Raw genomic sequence first — 19055 nt, forward strand, 5'->3', positions numbered from 1 at the left:
GGATCACGCCCTGGGCTGAAGGCGGCGCTAAACTGCTGAGCACCCCCCCAACCCCGGGCTGCCCCCTGTTTATGGCTATTAACATGCATGCGGGCATCAAGAGATGCCCTGGTGAATCACCTTGAGCCACAGACATACTCCTCCCTCCTCCCCTTATACAGTAGCAGCTCCAACTCCTCAATAGTAATTAGGCTTCATTACTCTTCCCAGTATAATAACTCCTTTCTTTGCCTGCGTAGGCTGCTGGCATTGGAAGCCACAAATGACTGTAGCAGGTATAACATTAAGTTTCGTGGAATTCTGGATGGTGCTCCTGTAGAGGTGTGCATACTCCAACTCACCCCACCATGGAAACCAGGACCTCCACTCCTACATGGCCTATGGGGAGTTATGGGATTAAAAAACACAGATTCCCCAAGGGGATGATCAGGAGCACCAGTGAGAGGGGCCCCTGGTACTTTTACTATTGACACCCAGACTCATGTGGCTTATCTGTTAGGGACATAGTACCATATAACTGCTATTGGCTCAAGGTAAATATCAAATCCTGAAGAATAATTCCCAAATACTGTTGGGTATTATCCCCGAGCTGTGCATTTTAGCATCCATTTGAGTGATTTTCTGCTTTGACAGCATCTCTATGAAACATATATGGTAGGATCAGTAAATCCCATAGTCATGCAGTCTGACCTACTACAGAGCCTTCTCTTGCCCTATGCCTCATGCACAGCCATGGTTGGAAGTCAGGCTGGTGTATACTGATTGAGCTAAGATTTTTTTTTTTTTTTTTTGTAACTTTCTCCTGCAGTATGATTTCATACTAAAAAATTGCAGTAATTACAAGTGTACTACCTGATGAGTTTCCATAAAGTAAACACACCCAAATACAGCTCAGATTTTGCATGATGATTCTATAAAAATAATCTGTTAGTTTCATAACCAGTAATGATTGAGCTCTATTATTATATCACTCCTTACTACCAGGACTTGAAAAATTCTTTAGGCTAATTCATGCTCCAGAAATGTACTACTTATTAGAGCATAAGCCTAATAAAACCCAGCCATAAATTCATTCTGTCTCCTAATACAAGCTTTATGAGTTCCAGTGGATTTATAAATTTTTGTTCTCTTTTTTGTATTATCGTGGAATTCAACATGTACATATTTGAAACATATATATAAAATATATATATGTACAAAATTTCCCTTTCTGTCATTTTTTGTGAGGCTAATCTCACTTTCACAGCTCCACCAGCTCAAAGGATGAGGGAACATATGCTTCTCCATATGCCTAACACAGACTCCTCAATGCATTTATTACTCGGAGCTTAGTGATTGAGGAATGTTTGTAATATTTTATTTTTCCTCATAGTGAGTCATTCTACTGTACATTTCAAAATCTGTGATAAGCTGAAAGATCCAAGAATTGAGGTACATTTCAACAAACAGCTTCCCATCTGGTAATTGAGAGGTTTTATTTATAACCAGGTATTCAGAGGCAGTGGTATGAAATGACCTTCCTATTATTTTGTTTTATTACATGTCTAAAGGGCTAAGCAAATACAGTCACCCCCTCCAATCCATTCCCCACACTGTACCCAGATATGGAAACTCATCTACCTTAAACTCTTCAATCCCCACTTTGGCTAATGAGGCCCTCCATGATCTGGTCCTGTCTGCTTCCTCAGATTGTCTTTCAACAACCCCCTCCCGTCTTTTCTACACTCCATCAAACTGGATCTTTCAGCTTATTAAATGTATCCTTAAATCAATGCTCAACTCAAGCAAAATATAGAGGTAGGAAATGATTAAAAATTAAGTTGCAAAAAAAAAAATTAAGTTGCTTTTAATATATAACTTACTACCAACTAGCTGCTTTTTATCTATTGGACCTGAAGTAAGTTTCTAGAAGTCAGCACTTGGGATTTAGGAAGCGATCAGGGACAGCCGTTGTGAAGATCTGCATTGGTGTTTCAGTCCAAAGGGCTCACCTAGTGGACTCTTCCTTGGGTAATATATTTGGGACTTTGGCCAGAGCCAGACCAATCTGAAAGTACCCAAAGTATGGAGTTGATTCCTCTGGTATGAGAATTAAGTTTAAGCCTGTCACCTTTCTCTTCACCACCCACCACTGGCAGGAGTCTGCCTAGCTCACCTTGACCCACTAATTATCTAGGAGTTTCTCTGTTTTTTGTTTGTTTTTTTTTTGTTTGTTTGTTTGTTTGTTTTTAAGTTTCTCTGTTTTAAGTTATGTTGTCAGAGAGTCTCACTCGGGAAGTTTGAGTTGGTCTAAAGTTCATGCAAGGCTGAAGGATTTTGAGCATCATGATGTTGTGAGTTGTACCAAATACCAAGCCAAGCCAAACCAAGGGGAGGTGCCTTGAAATTTCATCTTATATCTTCAGATCCTCTGACTTTTGCTTAAATCAGCCTTTTGACAAAGTGTCTTTTTTTTTTTTTTTTTTTTTTTAAGAGTTTGCCTACCCATCTGTGAGCATGAGTCAATCAGCTCACATTTACAGAGCCCTTAAAAGTGCTTGGTCTACTGGTAGGAGCTTTGGGGTGTAAAGCAAGTGTCCTGACAAGGCTTGACTCTGAGTGGACAGATAAAGCTTTAATTGGTGGAATAATAAAGTGCTAAGATGTGAATAATTGCCATAGGTGCTTTAATTCCAAGTGAGAAAGACTCCTATGCAGAGAAATTTTTAGTGAAGACTACACAGAGAAAGGTACATTTTTTTTCCTGCAAATTGAAGGATGCATAGGATTCAGATAAGCAAAAGGTTGTGGGGAGTTCGTTGCATGGGTGCCAGCCACTGTGCACCCGTCTTGGCACAAAGGTACAGAGGGAGGAGGAGAAATTATACTAATTAGTTCTGGCCCTTCTGCCCCAGCTCCCGAAAGCACTGTTTACCATGGTGGTTCTCACACCTGAGTGTGCATCAGATTCTCTTAGAGGGGGCTTGTTAAAACATAGAATTCTGAAACATACACATACACACACACACGCACGCACGCACATCACAGATTTCTGGGACCCACCTCAGAATTTCTGATAGGATGAGAAAGCCTGGGACTTTGGATTTTTAACAAATTCTCAAGTGATGCTGCTGCTGCTGGTCCATGGCCCAAGCTTTGAAAACCACTGGCTAGGCTATGCTGATAACTGGATGGTTCACCACTCAGTAAATGTCATCTGGAAATCATGCTGCAAATCATCTCTCTCAGCAATATCCTTTGTTCTGCTTCTTTCTGCTCCCTAAGCATATGGTGTTCTCATTCACACCTTTCCATTTGAGTCACATCGTTCCTTCCCAATGCCACCCTATTCCCACAACCCTTATGGTCGCAACCAGATTGAGTTCCATCATTTCCTGCCTTTTCAGTCGTAGTGGTTGTAAGCCGATTTCGGATGTTGTGATCGTTAGCCAATCTAAACTTCGAGATCTTAGAAGGAAAAAGTGAATAATGTTATCAGTTTTCAGTTTCTACTTTTACTTCCTTATCTCTTGCCAGTTCATTGGTAAATTAATGTAGTAATGTGGAGGCCTGATTTTGATTTTCTATTCAACACTGATGATCATTTCCCAAGTAGAAGCTTATTTGCCTTGGAATTATTTCTCTTTGATGAAATGATTACCCAAGTAGGTAGCAGTGTGACTGTTAGAGTGGTTCTGATAATTGCATGTTGATTTAAGGCTTTATGTATTAAATAATTAGATTACGGTGACCCTTGGCGGAAGCTTTGAATTCTTTGAGTTTTATCAGCAATCACAGTACATGGCAAATTACAAAGTAGTCAAAAGCCACTGTAACTTTCTTTTCATGAATAATGAAAGGAGTTAATAGCACATAGTAGGCTCTCATGTACTTCATGAATGAACAAATAAATGTATTTAAAATAAATGCATAAATAATGTTAATTTGCTCCATGAAACAAAACCAGACATAGTCTTGTAAAATATAGGCATGGTTATTTTGTATCAGTCTTAAATTTGGCAGGCTACCAAATGTTAATTTGCTTTTAGCTAGTTGAGATTAAATGTAATTCCTTCCCAGAACAACCCTAAAGTAAGCAAGCATGAAAGCATTTTCAGAGTAATCTGGGAGGAATTGACATTTAAGGGAGTTAGCATTACATCTGTACTTTAAGGCTATTAATTTCATAGATAAATTAACTTCATTACTCTATCTTTATCTTGCATTTTGAAAGGGCTCCATCATCTGGACGACTAACAGCCGAGGGTCAATTGAAACTGCTCTTATCCCAGCCAGGTTGTAATTGGAACCTGCTTCTGGAAACCCTACTGCATCACGATGGTCTTTTACTGAGAATCTTGCTGAAGAGCTCAAGTGAGTATTTGTAGTTATGAGACTGTCCTCAAAAAACCCAGTCATTGCTCAAGTTGAATGAATTTTTTTTCCTACTTGAACATTGGCAGAAGGATGGCAAGCAACTGTATCCTATCAACCGTCTGTAGGGTTAGCAGCAAACAAAATATTGAATCACTTTATGTACCTATGGAAAAGATTCTTTTTCAGGACCTCTGAATGAGGGAAAATAATATTTTTATGTGGTGCTAGTCTATCATAACTATCATTGCCTAGAAATAGAGTAATATCTGGGGTTTGAAACGCCTAAGAAAATTATACAAACATATGCCCAAAACAGGAGTCTCAACAAGATCTATGAGAGATTGGGAGAGAGAGAGAGAGGAAGGGAGGGAGGGAGGGAGGGAGGGAGGGAGGGAGGGAGGGAGGGAGGAAGGGAGATTCCAATAGAACTACACTAGAATTTTCAGTGGATCATGAAGAGGGCTGATGTAATTTATAAACAAGCAAGCTGAGGTTTACAGCCATATCCATTGGGGCATGGAGAAGTAATCATGGGAAAAGTATGAATGGAAACTGTAGAGTAATAGAAGACCATACTTCTCTTAATTAGACTTTCTTTTTATCACTGGAAGTTCTATTTTAGAAAATGGTAAGTAAAGTTATGCCAACCTAATTATAGTCCACTACTCTCCTGATACATTTACGAAGAGTTTTCCAACCGTTTTCACATTCCCCTACACATTGCTCCTATTCTATACCATCCACGAGGCCAGATTAACTTTATCAATCACTAGCTTCACTGTAAGCTTCCCGAATCATAATCTTTTTTGGTTCTAGCTCACTGTCCTCTGTAGGGCTAAATTCCCATCCTTCTACCATTCAAATGTGACCCTCGACTAGTTTTCTTACCCCTTTTTCCCGCTATTCGCTTGCATGTGTGTACATAGACACACACGTACACACACTCATTTCAGCCTTTGTCCCTAATGTCCCATGCACATGTTCCCTCAGCCACCTGTGGGAGCTGAGCCACTTTTGGCTCAGCCACTTTTCCTGCTTGAAAGACCCTCCACAGACAACTCAGTCTCCACCAGTATCCAAGGACCACTTGGTGTTCCAGATCTTTGAACACTGTAGTTCACACTGATCTCTTCCTCACCTGAACTTCACAGTGTTCATTACCTTGGCTGCCTGTGTGTCCTTGGTATATGCTGCCTTATGTTGTTTTTTTGTTTGCATGAAATGAGGCAAATGTCCCCAGACCCTATCAGCCTGTTGCTATACAAATGAGGCTCGTGGCATTCTTCTGTTCAAATGGCTCTAGTCATTTCTGGAAATTTTTGGTTTCTTAAATCTGCTCACAACTGGTTCCCCATTATTCTCCTCTCCTGTCCACCTTGATGGTTGGTTCCCAAAAGCCTCAGGGGAGGTGCTTCAGTTTGATCTACTCATGAGAATATTGCTTCTCCTTACATGCTCTCAAATTCATAAAATCTTAGGTGCCAAAGGTCACTACAACTCCTCATCTCGCTGTGTTCCAGGCAGAAATGCAGAGATTCCTCCTCTCTGGATCCCTGAATCTGACCCTATTCCCTTAGCCCCCAATCAGTATTGTTTGTGCCTCAAATGTCACGAAGTTGACCTGAAAGCAATTTCTTTAATTTCAGGCTGTAAGGCCACTCTCCTAAAGAGAAAATGGGCACTAAAGAAGCTACCTCCTGGCGTAGTCAACTTTCATTGTTTGCTCTTCAGGTGTCAGGCACTGTGCTAATAAGCACTTCACACTTGATTCTTTTTTTTTTCCTTTTCTTTTTAAAAATTTATCACGAGAGAGAGAGAGCATGCATGTGTGCACTTGTGTGAGGGGCAGAGGGAAAGGGAGAGAGAATCCCATGCAGGCTCCACACCCAGTGCAGAACCCTATGGGGGGCTAATCTCACAATTCTGAGACCATGACCTGAGCTGAAATCAAGAGTCAGATGCTCAACTGATGGAGCCACCCAGGTCCCCCCACATTTGATTCTTATAACCTAATGAAGTATTTACTATTGTTTTCCTCATATTAAAAATAATGACATTGAAAAAAAATAATGACATTGAAGTTTAAGATAATGTTACTTGTCTAGAGACACACAAAGTTGATAAATGGTAGGTAAACCTAGATTCTGAACCCAGCCAGAACTTTCTGTCCCCTGCCTTTCCTGTACAAATACTCATATGAATTGAATCACGGAGGGGGCTAGGGGTATCTGGAAGAACTGTAATCTGCTCACTCTCGGTTTGCATCAACCATGACATCCCCATGCACATGGACTTAACAGGTCTTTCAGTTAGGTAATTAGGCTGATCACAGGTTTTTATATTCCTCCTCAAGCTAGTACAGAGCTAGTAGATTGGACAATCAATGATCAGTTAAAATATAAAACACAAAGCTTCCCTTAAACTTTATCATCTGTTCTCAGACAAGGTGGCTGACGTGGATAGTATCTGACATGGCTGCAGAGTTACTCTAATAGAATCTTTAAAACTCACAGGCATGGTCCCAGAAGAGAAATGGTGTCCTCTTGAGAGAGTTATGTAGAGCAGCCTGGAAAATCAATTGTGACCAAATATTTCGAACTATACTGACATAACCACTAAATATAGCAATTGTAGTTATGAATATCTAACCACGTCTTCTTACAAATGTATCCCACATTTACTTACCAAAAATATTGCATCCATCTTCTGCTATATATAACTTAATGTTGTTTCTGAGAAACCTGTCCTAACCAAAGGCTATCTACACTCTATTACCTTCAGTTGTGGTTCTTATGGAGTGCGGAAGGATATTTGCCCAACCTGCTCAAATATCTGTCATTTTTGCAAAGCCCATTAGGTGTTTGATCAGGGTTACATAACTATTCTGGTATTGTCTTGCAGTGAATTTTTTTTTTTTTTAGTTTTATCTATCTATCTATCTATCTATCTATCATCTATCTATTTGTTCATTCATTCATGAGAGACACAGAGAGAAAGGCAGAGACTTACGCAGAGGGAGAAGCAGGCTCCATGCTGGGAGCCCAATGTGGGACCGATCAGGAACTCCGGGATCACTCCGAGCCAAAGGCAGATGCTCAACTGCTGAGTCACCCAGGCGTCTCTCTTGTAGTGAATTTTATTAGTTACTGTAAATATCATAAGAATGACGTAATAGAACTTCCTAATCAATTGATTGACTGACTTATTAAGCTCCAATGGAAGTTTTGTCACTTTAAGTTACAAGCAATATACTTAAAGAATCTTATTAGCTGGACTAAGATGGAAATTATTATGTATATAAAAATACATTTGTAGGGACGCCTGGGTGGCTCAGTGTTTGAGCATCTGCCTTTGGCTCAGGGCATGATCCCAGGGTCCTGGGATCAAGTCCCGCATTGGGCCCCCTGCGAGGAGCCTGCTTCTCCCTCTGCCTGTGTCTCTGCCTTTCTTTCTGTGTCTCTCATGAATAAATAAATAAAATCTTTAAAAAAAAAAAAAACCACTTGTAATATTTTTTTTGTGGAGATTTTTATTTCATTTGATTAAAAGTCTCAGTATTTCAGAACAATTTGGTAATTAGAAAAGCAAAATTTTGAAATAAGATATGCTGAATTAGATGTTTCAAGCAGCATAACTGTCAACTTCTTATGGGAGAGTTTTCCTATATAAGTAGGGTGTTTTGGTCTAATTAATAAAACTTAACTTTGTTAAATTGGCTCAAGAAAAAGAATAAAGAGATTTTTAGTACATATTTTCATTATACCTATTTTAAAAAACAGTTCCCCTTGTCTAATGAGCAATTATTAATGTTTGCTACAAAATTGTTTTGATAGACAACCACATATTATAAAGGTTAAAACGCATGCAGTTTCTTTTATGTCTAATTTTTGGTTTTGCTTTATAAGAATGATTTATCAGAATTTCTGTTTTTTAAAATCAGCAGATCATATATGGACATGATTATCTTGTATGAGATGCAACTTTGCTGAGGGTGGAAAATAGCAAAATTTAATAAAGGAATGGTAAAATTTTAATTTATACTGTATGTTCCATAGGCTGCAGACATCTAGAAAGTGAAATCATGTTTTTGCCATTGATAATAATTCTTCCTGTATAAAAATATGTCGCATTTTGAGAGAGTGATTACATTGCTAAAACTTGATAAATATAAACTGATTTCACGCAGAGGTGGTTTATGACATTCTTTGGGTAGAGATCAGTTGGCAGTAGAAGATAATGTTTGTTGGTTTTATTTTTAAGGTAGGCCATCTTAAATTTGAGGGAATCGACTCTCAATTACAAATATTTACAGAAGATTTTAAAGTTGTAAGATACTATTTTGGATTATTGACTTTAAAAACCTGGGGTGACTATTTTGGTAATTACTTCACTAAGACCACATGGCCAAACCAGTTTCTTGCTTGTGACATCAAAGGAACAAATATTTGGCAATTTCCCATTTGTTAGCAGGTGGCCTTTTCCTGTTAGTGACACTTGAATGAAGTGTGACTAACATTCTTTCCTTTGGCCATTGCCCCAAGAATGATTCCCAGTGAAACTTCTTGGCTTGTGGTGATTTTCACGTGTAATATAACAACAAGAAGCAAGCAAATACATAATATTTAATGTGTTCCAGACATCGTTTCTAAGTACTTTAAATGTGTTTACTCACGGAATCCTCATAACAACTCTGTGTGGTAGCTACAATTTTCATCTCCATTTTAGAGGTGAAGAAACTCAGGCACAGAGATATTAAGTCACATGTGCAAGTGACATACGATTGGCAAAGCAGGATGTGATCCAGACAGCTGGCTTCCAGAGGCTGTACTTTCACCCACCACACCACCCAGCATCCAGGAGGAACCAGAGAAAGTTTCCCAAATTGCAGAGTTGCACAATTCATGGGAGCTGTTGGGAACCTGTATGGTGGATAATTTTGATAGTATTGTTTTTACTTTTCAACCTTGTAACAAAGTGCTTGCCAGTAATCAAGAAATAGATCTACAAACAGTTCTAGTTAAAGGGCTGCTACCACTAAAAAGGGATGGTTGACTTAAAATGAATGAATCAATTCAAATTCTCTTATCTTACAGTTAATATTTTCCTGATTTTTTTATAATGAAAGGATTATTATGGCAGAAACTTGGTGTTTTGTTATATAGTGTGTGTGTGTTTTGTTTCACTTTGTAAGTATGACCAAGTGTTGTTTTATAATTGTCTTGAAGGAGATGACTTAAAGTAAAAATATGCTCCCTCTTGGTACCTTTAGTGTACCTAACATTGATTTCCTAAGCTGCTTTTGCCAGTGATGACATCTATGCTCTGACTTGTTCAATCTTTCTTTCCTTCACTGAATTTGTACCCTATTTGTATTAGGAAGAGCAGAACCATATTTGTGTGTGTTTTGCCCCAGTCTTTTCAACCTACAAATCCTGTCCTAGAATGATGATGGACTGACTAGCTTAGAATACCAATGGGCTACATGGAACTCTTACATTCCCTGAAATAGTTACCACCTAGGGTCTGCTGAGTCTCCTTGCCCGGTGGGGTGCTTGTAGGGTATTATGTAAAACAAAACTTCTTGACTTTAAAATGCAAACATGTCACCTGGGGAGCTTGTTAATACTGCAGATTCTGATTCAATAGATCTTGGGATGGGGCCTGAGACTCTGCATTTCTTACAAGCTCCCTGTGATGCTGCACCTGTTGCTGCTGATCCCTAGACCACATTTTGAGTAGCAAGGCCATCCAAAAAGTTATGGGTGGCTACTGAAGGCAAAATAATTTGACTATGTCTCTTGTCTTTCCCATGTATTACTGGCTTTTAAAGAGAGAATTTACTTAAGGATATTTATAAATCATTTTATCGGGAAGTTTACAGCAATCAGAAAGCATGATCTTACTCAAATACAGATGTCATTCCGCTGCTAAATCCCTTCAGTGGCTTCCAACCATTTACCGGGTAAGGACCCTATCCTTGAGACATGAACAATGCCTATAGTGCTCTGGCTGTGGCCGACCCACCCAACATATCATGTCCTGCTTTCCTCCAGCTTAACATGCATATTCTGATCTAGGTTGTGCATCCTAGATTTGTATATTTATAACAGCAAAGTCCCTGCAGAAGTGTCTTGAAGAAAGAGGCAGCTACTCTTAACACCAGTGACATTTCACTTGGCCCATATGCCAAGTTCTTTTCTGCTGCAGAACCTTTGAAACGTTGTGGGTTTTTGCACCTAGAATCTCTTTCCTCTTCATTCTCCTGTCAGCTGCTAATCATCTTTTAGCTTAAATATTACTTCCGAGGAAGTCATCTTTGATCGTTCCATAAGGTCCCACCATAATTCCTTTTGTAACACTTGTCACGATTTTAAGTGAATGGTTAATTGACTTAATTGTGTGTTTAATGTCTATCTTAGCTGCTACAAGTTCTAGGAGGGCCCAGTCATCATTATATACCCAGTGCTTGGCCTACTCCTCCACACTTCAGGCTGTTACTAAGCCCACAGAATGTACTTCAAAAGCATTGATTGAATGAACGAATGGCAGCCAGTTAAATTTCCATGAAACAATTCTGTTTCATTCATTTTTTTTTTTTTTTTTTATGATAGTCACACAGAGAGAGAGAGAGAGACAGAGACACAGGCAGAGGGAGAAACAGGCTCCATGCACCTGGAGCCCGATGTGGGATTCGATCCCGGGTCTCCAGTATCATGCCCTGGGCCAAAGGCAGGCGCTAAACCGCTGCGCCACCCAGGGATCCTGTTTCATTTATTTTTAAATGGACTACTAATATTGACCTTTTGAGGCTTAAGAAATAAGTTCTTAAATAAAAATAAATTTACTTCATAAATAAATATGAAGTACCATTGTTTGGCACTTAGTAGGTACTTAATCTGTATGAGATTCTTTTCTTCTTTTATGCTGCATTCCTGGAAGGATACACCTGGTGGTTTTTTTTTTTTTACTCTGATCACTTTCCTGTGGCCCCTGTGCAGTGCTCTCTCCCTCTGCTTGTCAGGAACTCTCCCCTCTGTTTCAGCCTAAATTTAAGTGCCTCCTAGGACACGGGGCTTCTGCTTTGACACCGTGTGTCTGAAAAGGTATTGCCCGAGCAGCAGGCAAGATGCTAGGGTGTGAAGGTGAGAACTGGGCCAAATAAATATTCTCTGGTTCTAAATATTATAACACTCCTTGAGAGCCTTCTCACACAGTTTAGGATACTGGTGGTATGAGTTTTGCTATAGTGCTTCTACATGGATTCAAATCTAATCTGGCTTGGCAGTGGCTGAAATATTTTATATTCTATCTTTTCATGGCCCCTAGAAAATGTCTAATAATACTACCAGAACATGTGTCTTCTTTAGTAGTTAATGTGCTTCTAGTGTTAGCATGCAAAATGATTGGGCATTATATTACAAGTGATACTTTTATCATGAATTTATGTAGCATCTTTTCCCCCAACAACTCAAAGCGGTTTAACGTATTATTTCGTTTATGACCCTTGGATTATTAGGACCATTTTGTGAATGATGAAACTGAGATACAAAGAAATTGAATAAATTGCCCACTTGATGTTTAAGTGGTCCTTGTTAGAAGAAAGAAGGGCCATTATTTTGTGACAGTCTATCTATTGTTTTTACATAAATTCTAAAATAAAAACGAGACATTATGGAAATATTCATTTTTAGAAATAAGAAACAATATTCTTCTGAATGATTTTCTGGAAAATGGTTACTTGGTTTTATAAATACATTCTCTGTTTGACTAATATTTAATGGGCCTCAACTGGGTACTAGGCACTGACCTCAGCTGGAGGATACAATAGTAAACGTGACATGCCATATTGCCTTTATATTTGGGGAAATTAATTGCTGGGGAAAATTGGAGAGGACGGACTTTATAAAGTAAAGAAGTACAAAAATTAGATAAGTTCAGCTACTACTAAATGCCATGGAGTGCTTTACTACAACAGAGTGACTGAGGAAAGATTCACAGATTGGGTGATAGGCAGAGGCTGCTCTGAAAAGTGGGCACTGACTTTACTTACAGGTTATTTACGAGTAGATGGACAACGTTTTTCAGTGTTAGATATTTGGAATATATGTACACTTTCTTCCAATATTCTAGAATAGGAGCCAGCAAACTTTTTACAGAGGGCCAGATAATAAATAGTTTAGGCTTTGTAGACTGTGACATCTCTGTCACAACTACCAAACTCCACCACTGTGACATGCAAAAGGCCACAGACCATCATAAGCAAGCATATGAATGTGCCTGTGTAGGTGAGGAAAAAGTTTTCCTCGACAATCTTAGTTGTGTTTGAAATCTGGTTGTGTTTGAAAATTTAATTGACAAAGGCACATTAACAGGAGAAAAAGTATACAGATTTATTTAATACAAGTTTTAGGGATGCCTGGGTGGCTCAGTGGTTGAGCTTCTGCCTTCAGCTCAGAGCATGGTCCTGGGGTCTGGGATCAAGTCCCACATCAGGCTCCTTGCAAGGAGACTTCTTCTCCTTCTATGTCTCTGCCTCTCTCTATGTGTCTCTCATGAATAAATAAATGAAATCTTTAAAGAAATAAAAATAAACAAGTTTTATATGACACAGAAGCCTTCATAAGGAAATGAAGATCCAAACAACAGTTAAACTGGAGTATTTTTATGCTAGTTTTTTTAAATGAAGAATGGACAGTCATGGAGAAACATGATAGGTAAAAGAGTTAAAGTGAGTGTAGTAAATCGGGGGAAGCTTAGTAAGGCCTATTGGTTAGGATCCTTCTTAGTGTCCTTCTGACTTGGGAGATAAGAATGTTCATAACCTCCTGGATATCTCTCACATGAGGATTTTATGACTGTTTCAGGAGAAAAGGGCAAGGGGAAGGTCAGAGTGACCTTCCTGCTTCTGCTATTTTCTTAAACTCCTTCAGTTGAAAATATTCAGTATGCCAAGGTACCATATTTGGAGGTAGCATGTCTGAACCTCATCAGCTGCATTCCAATGGAGTTTTATTTATGCACACTGAAATTTGAATCTCACATAATTTTATGTGTCACAAAGGATATTCTACTTCTGATTTTTTTCAACTGAAAAAAATGTAAAAACCATTCTTAGCTTGTGGGCTGTACAAAAACAGGCATCAGTCTGGATTTGTTCCCTGAGCTTGCCACCCCTTGTTCTAGAATATTGTGCAGCACCCAAGCTGCCCTCGTGGCTTTGTCACTTCTCTGAATTGTAGTCATTTGGAGAGGAGACTCTCACATAGTGTTAGCATGGTGCTTTTGACTTCTCTCCCAAGGTCTGGGTGACATTTCCACTGGGTTGATAGTCTTGGTATCTGCCTGCAGAAAGAATTTCCCTTTGAAATAGCTTTAACTCAGTTTTACAATATGTTGACATCTAGGGACCTTGTGTATTGAGGAGCACAGTTGGAGCTCCAAACTCATCTCTTACTACCTAGGGCTGCCAGCTGCAGAATTTGGACCAATTCATCCACCTATACTTAGTGGTTATTAGATCCTGCCTGAAGTATCATGGTCTTTTCTTGGTGCAACTTGTTTATTTAAAAGGAGATTGCCTGTTAATAGCGAGAAAAGTGAGGGACGCCTGGGTGGCTCAGCGGTTGAATGTCTGCCTTGGGCTCAGGGTGTGTCCCAGGGTCCAGAATCCAGTCCCACATCGGGCTCCTTGCAGGTAACCTGCTTCTTACTCTGTCTATGCCTGCACCTCTCTCTCTCTCTCTGACTCTCATGAATAAATAAATAAATAATTTTTAAAAAAGAGTGAAAAGTGGTAAGATGTTAATCATCCGTACCATACTTAAATAAACTGGATATATATATATAATTTGGAGAAGAAAAGACTAAAGGAGGGAGGAGAGCTATTTTCAAATATATTAAGTTTTAATGTACAAAAGGGAAAAAAAGGCTGTCCAAGTCAGCAAGTAGAAATACTTGGGAATAAGTCTGTCAGTCAGAAAACCTGAATTCTCATCCCTATGATACTTGAAGAAATTGTTTACAACTCTGTGCTTCTTTCCTTTATCTTCTAAAGAGACAGTAGATTTCTCTAGACCTTTCTGGTAACAGCATTCAATGTTTCTTAAATATGCAAAACAACTTGGTAACTTGAGCTGTGCAGCAGAGGGAAGGCCGCTTGGATAGTAGTGGAAATCCTACCACTGGAGTTATTCAAAAAGAAACTAGGTCACCATTGTCACAGATACTAGAAGACTTTTTATTCGTTCACTCAACAAATATTTACTCATTTGTCCACCAAATGTTTACTGACTTCCTTGTAAGGTGCTTGCCAGCCATATAATTTCATTGTGTTTCTTAATCAGCTAGTTAGAACTTGGTATAAATCTGTGGGTTAAACACCAGTCTTTGAAGACCTCTTTTGGCTGTGTTTTGCTATCCTTGCCAGTGTCCGCTGGTATAGAAGAATCTTTCTTTGCTCCAAAATGATTCCGTTGAATTAAAATTAAATCCAACTTTGGTGACCGGATTTCTTTTCAAATTGGCAGTTTCCTTATGCAAGATAACCCTTTGTACTTCTACCTTGCTTCCTTTTTCATTGGAACTGCTCGCTTTGATTTGCAAACCTAAAGGGCTTGAAGTTAATTTAAGAGTCTGTTTGTAAACATTAGTGCCGGGATTTCTGGGTCCAGTTTTATAGAATAGTAGTCCTGCTAGATGGAATACTAAAAAGGGTTTTATGGTCAAAAATGCTTAAAAAACACTGTATACTAAAATTTCTTCTTGGAGAGGCACAGGGCTCCTGAATAATTAAAGGTTCTGAGAAATCCTGCAGAAAACAAGTGTTTAATATTGTTGAACCCAGCACTTGCACTACTACCCATTAACATCCCATGAAATGCACTTAAGAGAAAATCTTACCTTATTAACATCATAGAGAAGAACCCTGGTAGATACAGGTAGATACAACCAAAATCATTTCAAAAAGGTTTGCCTATCCATATTTACAAATTTGTAGATGTTGCAAAATAATTTTTAAACACATGGAATTGCCTGTGCTTCCCTACATAAAAATTATAAATTTTCAAGGAGTTGGAATCAGTTGTCCAATTATAAATTCCTATTGAATGTAGCTGTTTTCTTGATGACTTGTACTTTTCCATTTTATTCATTAAGCATCAGCCTCATTAAGATTTAGTTTCTTCATTTGTTTAAAAAAATGGAGATAATATCCATTTAGTAGAGTTTTTATGAGGAGTAAGCTAAATGGGTGAAGGTATGCAGAACACTGAGCATAGAGCCAGCACCATGGTGGTTATTCAATAAAGGCCTATCTTCCATCTCACCTTAATCATAACCCTGAATTTGGGACTGTGGGTATTCAAAAGAGGTAGAAATCTGATGTTTAGGTTATTTGGATACTAAGGAAAACAGCATAGAATAAGTCCAAAAAGCTTTAATTTGCATAGGAGCATTTTAGAATATAAAGCAAGAAGATAATTTCCAGCAAAAACTTGGGAAAAATCTCTGAAAAATAATGATTTTTTTGTTGTTGTTCTTGTAGTGCAAGACCCATTTCATGAGACTTCTTTAAAATTTTAAAATTCTCCAAAATAAGAGCAGTTTGAGGAGGAAAAAAGAAATAATCATGACATGTTTAATCAAAACCTTGTAAATAAATGACAGGTTTTTATAGCTATTGTTACTTTTTATACAGAAGACTCCAAGCTAATTTTTAAGTCAGGTTTCGATTTTATTTTTGTTAATTTTTAAAAAAGATTTTATTATTTATTCATGAGAAATACAGAGAGAAAGAGAGAGAGGCAGAGACACAGGCAGAGGGAGAAGCAGGCTCCATGCAGGGAGCCTGAAGTAGGACTCAATCCCAGGACTCCAGGATCACATCCTAAGCCAAAGGCAGATGTTTAACCACTGAGCCACCCAGGTATCCCTATTTTTGTTAATTTTCATAGTGAACTAGCAGTGACATTCAGATTTAGTGCTCTATGAAGCAATTTTCATGTGACACCACCCCCTTTCTTTCGGGTATTAATTTATCAGTCTGGCGTTTTAGGTTGTGAGTCTTGGGTTAAATGCCACATTTTCTATTCCTGCACTTTCTTTCTAAAATACCTATATCTAAAGTGAGTCTTTCAGCCTCTTCCCTTTGGTTAGGGATGCTCTGTTATAGCCTGGTTAATTCAGCATCCCTCAGCTCATGGCACTCTCTTCAACAACATTGCTGCCAAATCCATTTTAGTGACTCAGCAGGAGCTTGTCATTAACAGCATTTTTGTAGAAAGTAAAAATTAAGCAGTCTTGGAAAGCAGAGTGCTAGTGTACCATGTATGTGTAAATCTTCAGTAGCAATAAACACAGTCTCCTGGTGGGTTGGTGGTGGAGCTGCTCGCCTGATACCACCCTTCCTTTGAAGCCTTAACAAGTTCAGTTCTCAATAATGTCTGCAGTGAAAAGGGCCCTTCAGTATTACTGAAAAGGCAATCTGTTTCAAATCTTATATTTGTTTCTAGGATGTATAAAACATTTGATAGATAAAGGAGAGGCAGATGGAATTCAAAATAGCAGCTTTATTATTGGTAAAGCCTGGGTCAGAAAATATGGCTTTAAATATGGCTTGCTTACACTGTTCTCCAGAGTTAAGTTGATCCTTCTGTCCCTCCAACTGCCCTAGCTGCCCCCTTACCACCTCCCAAACCACCAACAGAGCTGAACACAATGGCAGAACCAATCCTAATGGACTCAACAGAGAGGGAGAGCAGGCGAGAATGCAACTCCCTGTGGTCAGGGGGGCCCCAAGCTCACCACTGAAAGAGTCCCCTCTCCTTCCTTACCTTGAGGCATAGAGAAAGACAGGAATGCGGCTCATATTAAAGGGGAGAACAATAAGGGTGTGCAACAATAAGGTTAGTTGTAGATCTGATGGGAAAATACCTCTTGGGTAAAATTACACATCGAGGGAGAGGAGGCCAAGAGGGTGACATTTGTTTGAACAATGGATGCTTTAGGTATATCTACAACTCCTTGATGACTGAAAACTCTATAAAGACACACGTAGAGGATTTTACATCAAATAAACAAGTGTCTGGTCTAGAAGGCAGAGGGAAAGAAAAGGGATAGGACTAGACCTGCATGCAGAGGAGCAGGGAAGGGACTAATTGAAAAAGAAGGCAAAAATAAAAGAACTGTAGCTGAGTCTTTTTGAAAGGAATGAGAGATAGGAGAATGAAAGAACTCAGAGGAAAATCCCAGCGGTATAGGAAATTCATATGCTAAGGAAAGCCAAGGTTTGTGCCTGAATGCCTCACTAAAGTATTGGTTTTCACCAGGTTTTTAGGAAACAGGTCTTAGAAACCTCTAGAATCTGCTGAGGCTCACTCTCCATCCAGAGCTTCTCAGACAGTGGGTGAAGTTTGACTTAGAAATTACCTTGGAATATTGGAGGTAATAGGAAAGTGTGGATTTGTGAAGCATGGCTTATGGAGGAGTTTAAAAGGGATCCAGAGGAGTTAGATTTAATGTATATTCTGGGAAGTGTGTTGATTAAAACAAGAGGTAAAGAAAGCCTAAGCTGTATTAACAGTGTTAGAAGAAGAGAAGGCACACAAAGGGGGGGTCCAACTGTGCACCTGACCGGCTCAGTTGGAAGCGCATGAAACTTGATCTCAGGGTTGTGAGTTTGAGGCCCATGTAGGGTGTAGAGATTACTTACATAAATAAATAAATAAATAAATAAATAAATAAATAAATAAATAAATAAATAAATTAAAAGATCAACATTTGATTCATTATGGAAAGGGAGATGAGGGGAGAAACAGTTTATAACATCTAACAATTCAGAGGACGAGTAAAATTTGGTAAGGCATTGAACTTGGAGATGAATAGACAATGGTGGGGTGTTAGGCAGAAATAGAGAATACAGCAAGGAACATGAAAGGGGCAGCTTAGAGCTAGAGGTGATGGATTTGAAAACTTCTTCACAAAAGGAGTCTCTGGAATCAAAAGATAACAGAATTGCTAAGCTAGACTGTGTAAAGCAGTGAGGTCCAAAGAAGACTGAGGCCAAGGTTCTGGGGGAGCCTCTATGGGCCAATGCCACTTCTCCCTCTCACTACTATTCCTGTAAACCGTTTTATTTACAGCCTTGACCCTGCATTCACATATTGTCTATGACTGGTTTTATGTTATGACAGCAGGGTTGAGCAACTGAGACGGAGACCAAATGGCTTGCAAAACCTCAAATATTTACCATCTGGCCCTTTATAGAAAAAGTTTGCCAACCTGGCTCAAGATGATAAAAGAGAAAGAGCTATAGAAAAGATGAGGCACCGTGAAACCAGGAGAGCATGGCCATTGATGTAGTTTTAGAATATGGGTGAGGTTTGGTGGGGTGAGGTCTGGAGCCAACGACCAGAAAAGAATTCTTGAAACATCTTTGGTGCAAAATGGCAGTTTTTATTACAGCACAGGGACAGGCCCCCGGGGGCTGGAAGAGCCACTGCCCCGGGCTTGTGAGAGGTGGCTGATTATATACCTGCTGACTTGGGAGCGGTCAGGAAAAGGGAGGTTTCAAAAGGATTTTCATATGCTAAAGAGGACCTACAAGATACTGGAGGCCTTCATCGGGTTAAAGGTTGTTTTCCCTCTAGCAAGGCATTAACATTAAGATGTTGGGAACTTTCCGAGGAACGTCACACATATCC

The 19055-nt window shown here is 39.1% G+C and overlaps 1 protein-coding gene across 3 annotated transcripts in view; it reads left to right on the forward strand.

Annotated features, from left to right (window-relative positions):
* KIAA0825 (KIAA0825 ortholog) overlaps positions 1-19055 on the forward strand; it is a 380540-nt gene that overhangs the window by 148651 nt on the left and 212834 nt on the right. For all 3 annotated transcript variants that reach the window (XM_077864518.1, XM_077864511.1, XM_077864514.1), the window contains exon 14: positions 4214-4353. In XM_077864518.1, coding sequence (XP_077720644.1) covers positions 4214-4353 — 140 coding nt within the window. The remainder of the gene's footprint in view (positions 1-4213; positions 4354-19055) is intronic.

This window comes from Canis aureus, chromosome 2, assembly GCF_053574225.1.
Source record: "Canis aureus isolate CA01 chromosome 2, VMU_Caureus_v.1.0, whole genome shotgun sequence".
In the NCBI taxonomy this organism is placed as follows: domain Eukaryota; kingdom Metazoa; phylum Chordata; class Mammalia; order Carnivora; family Canidae; genus Canis; species Canis aureus.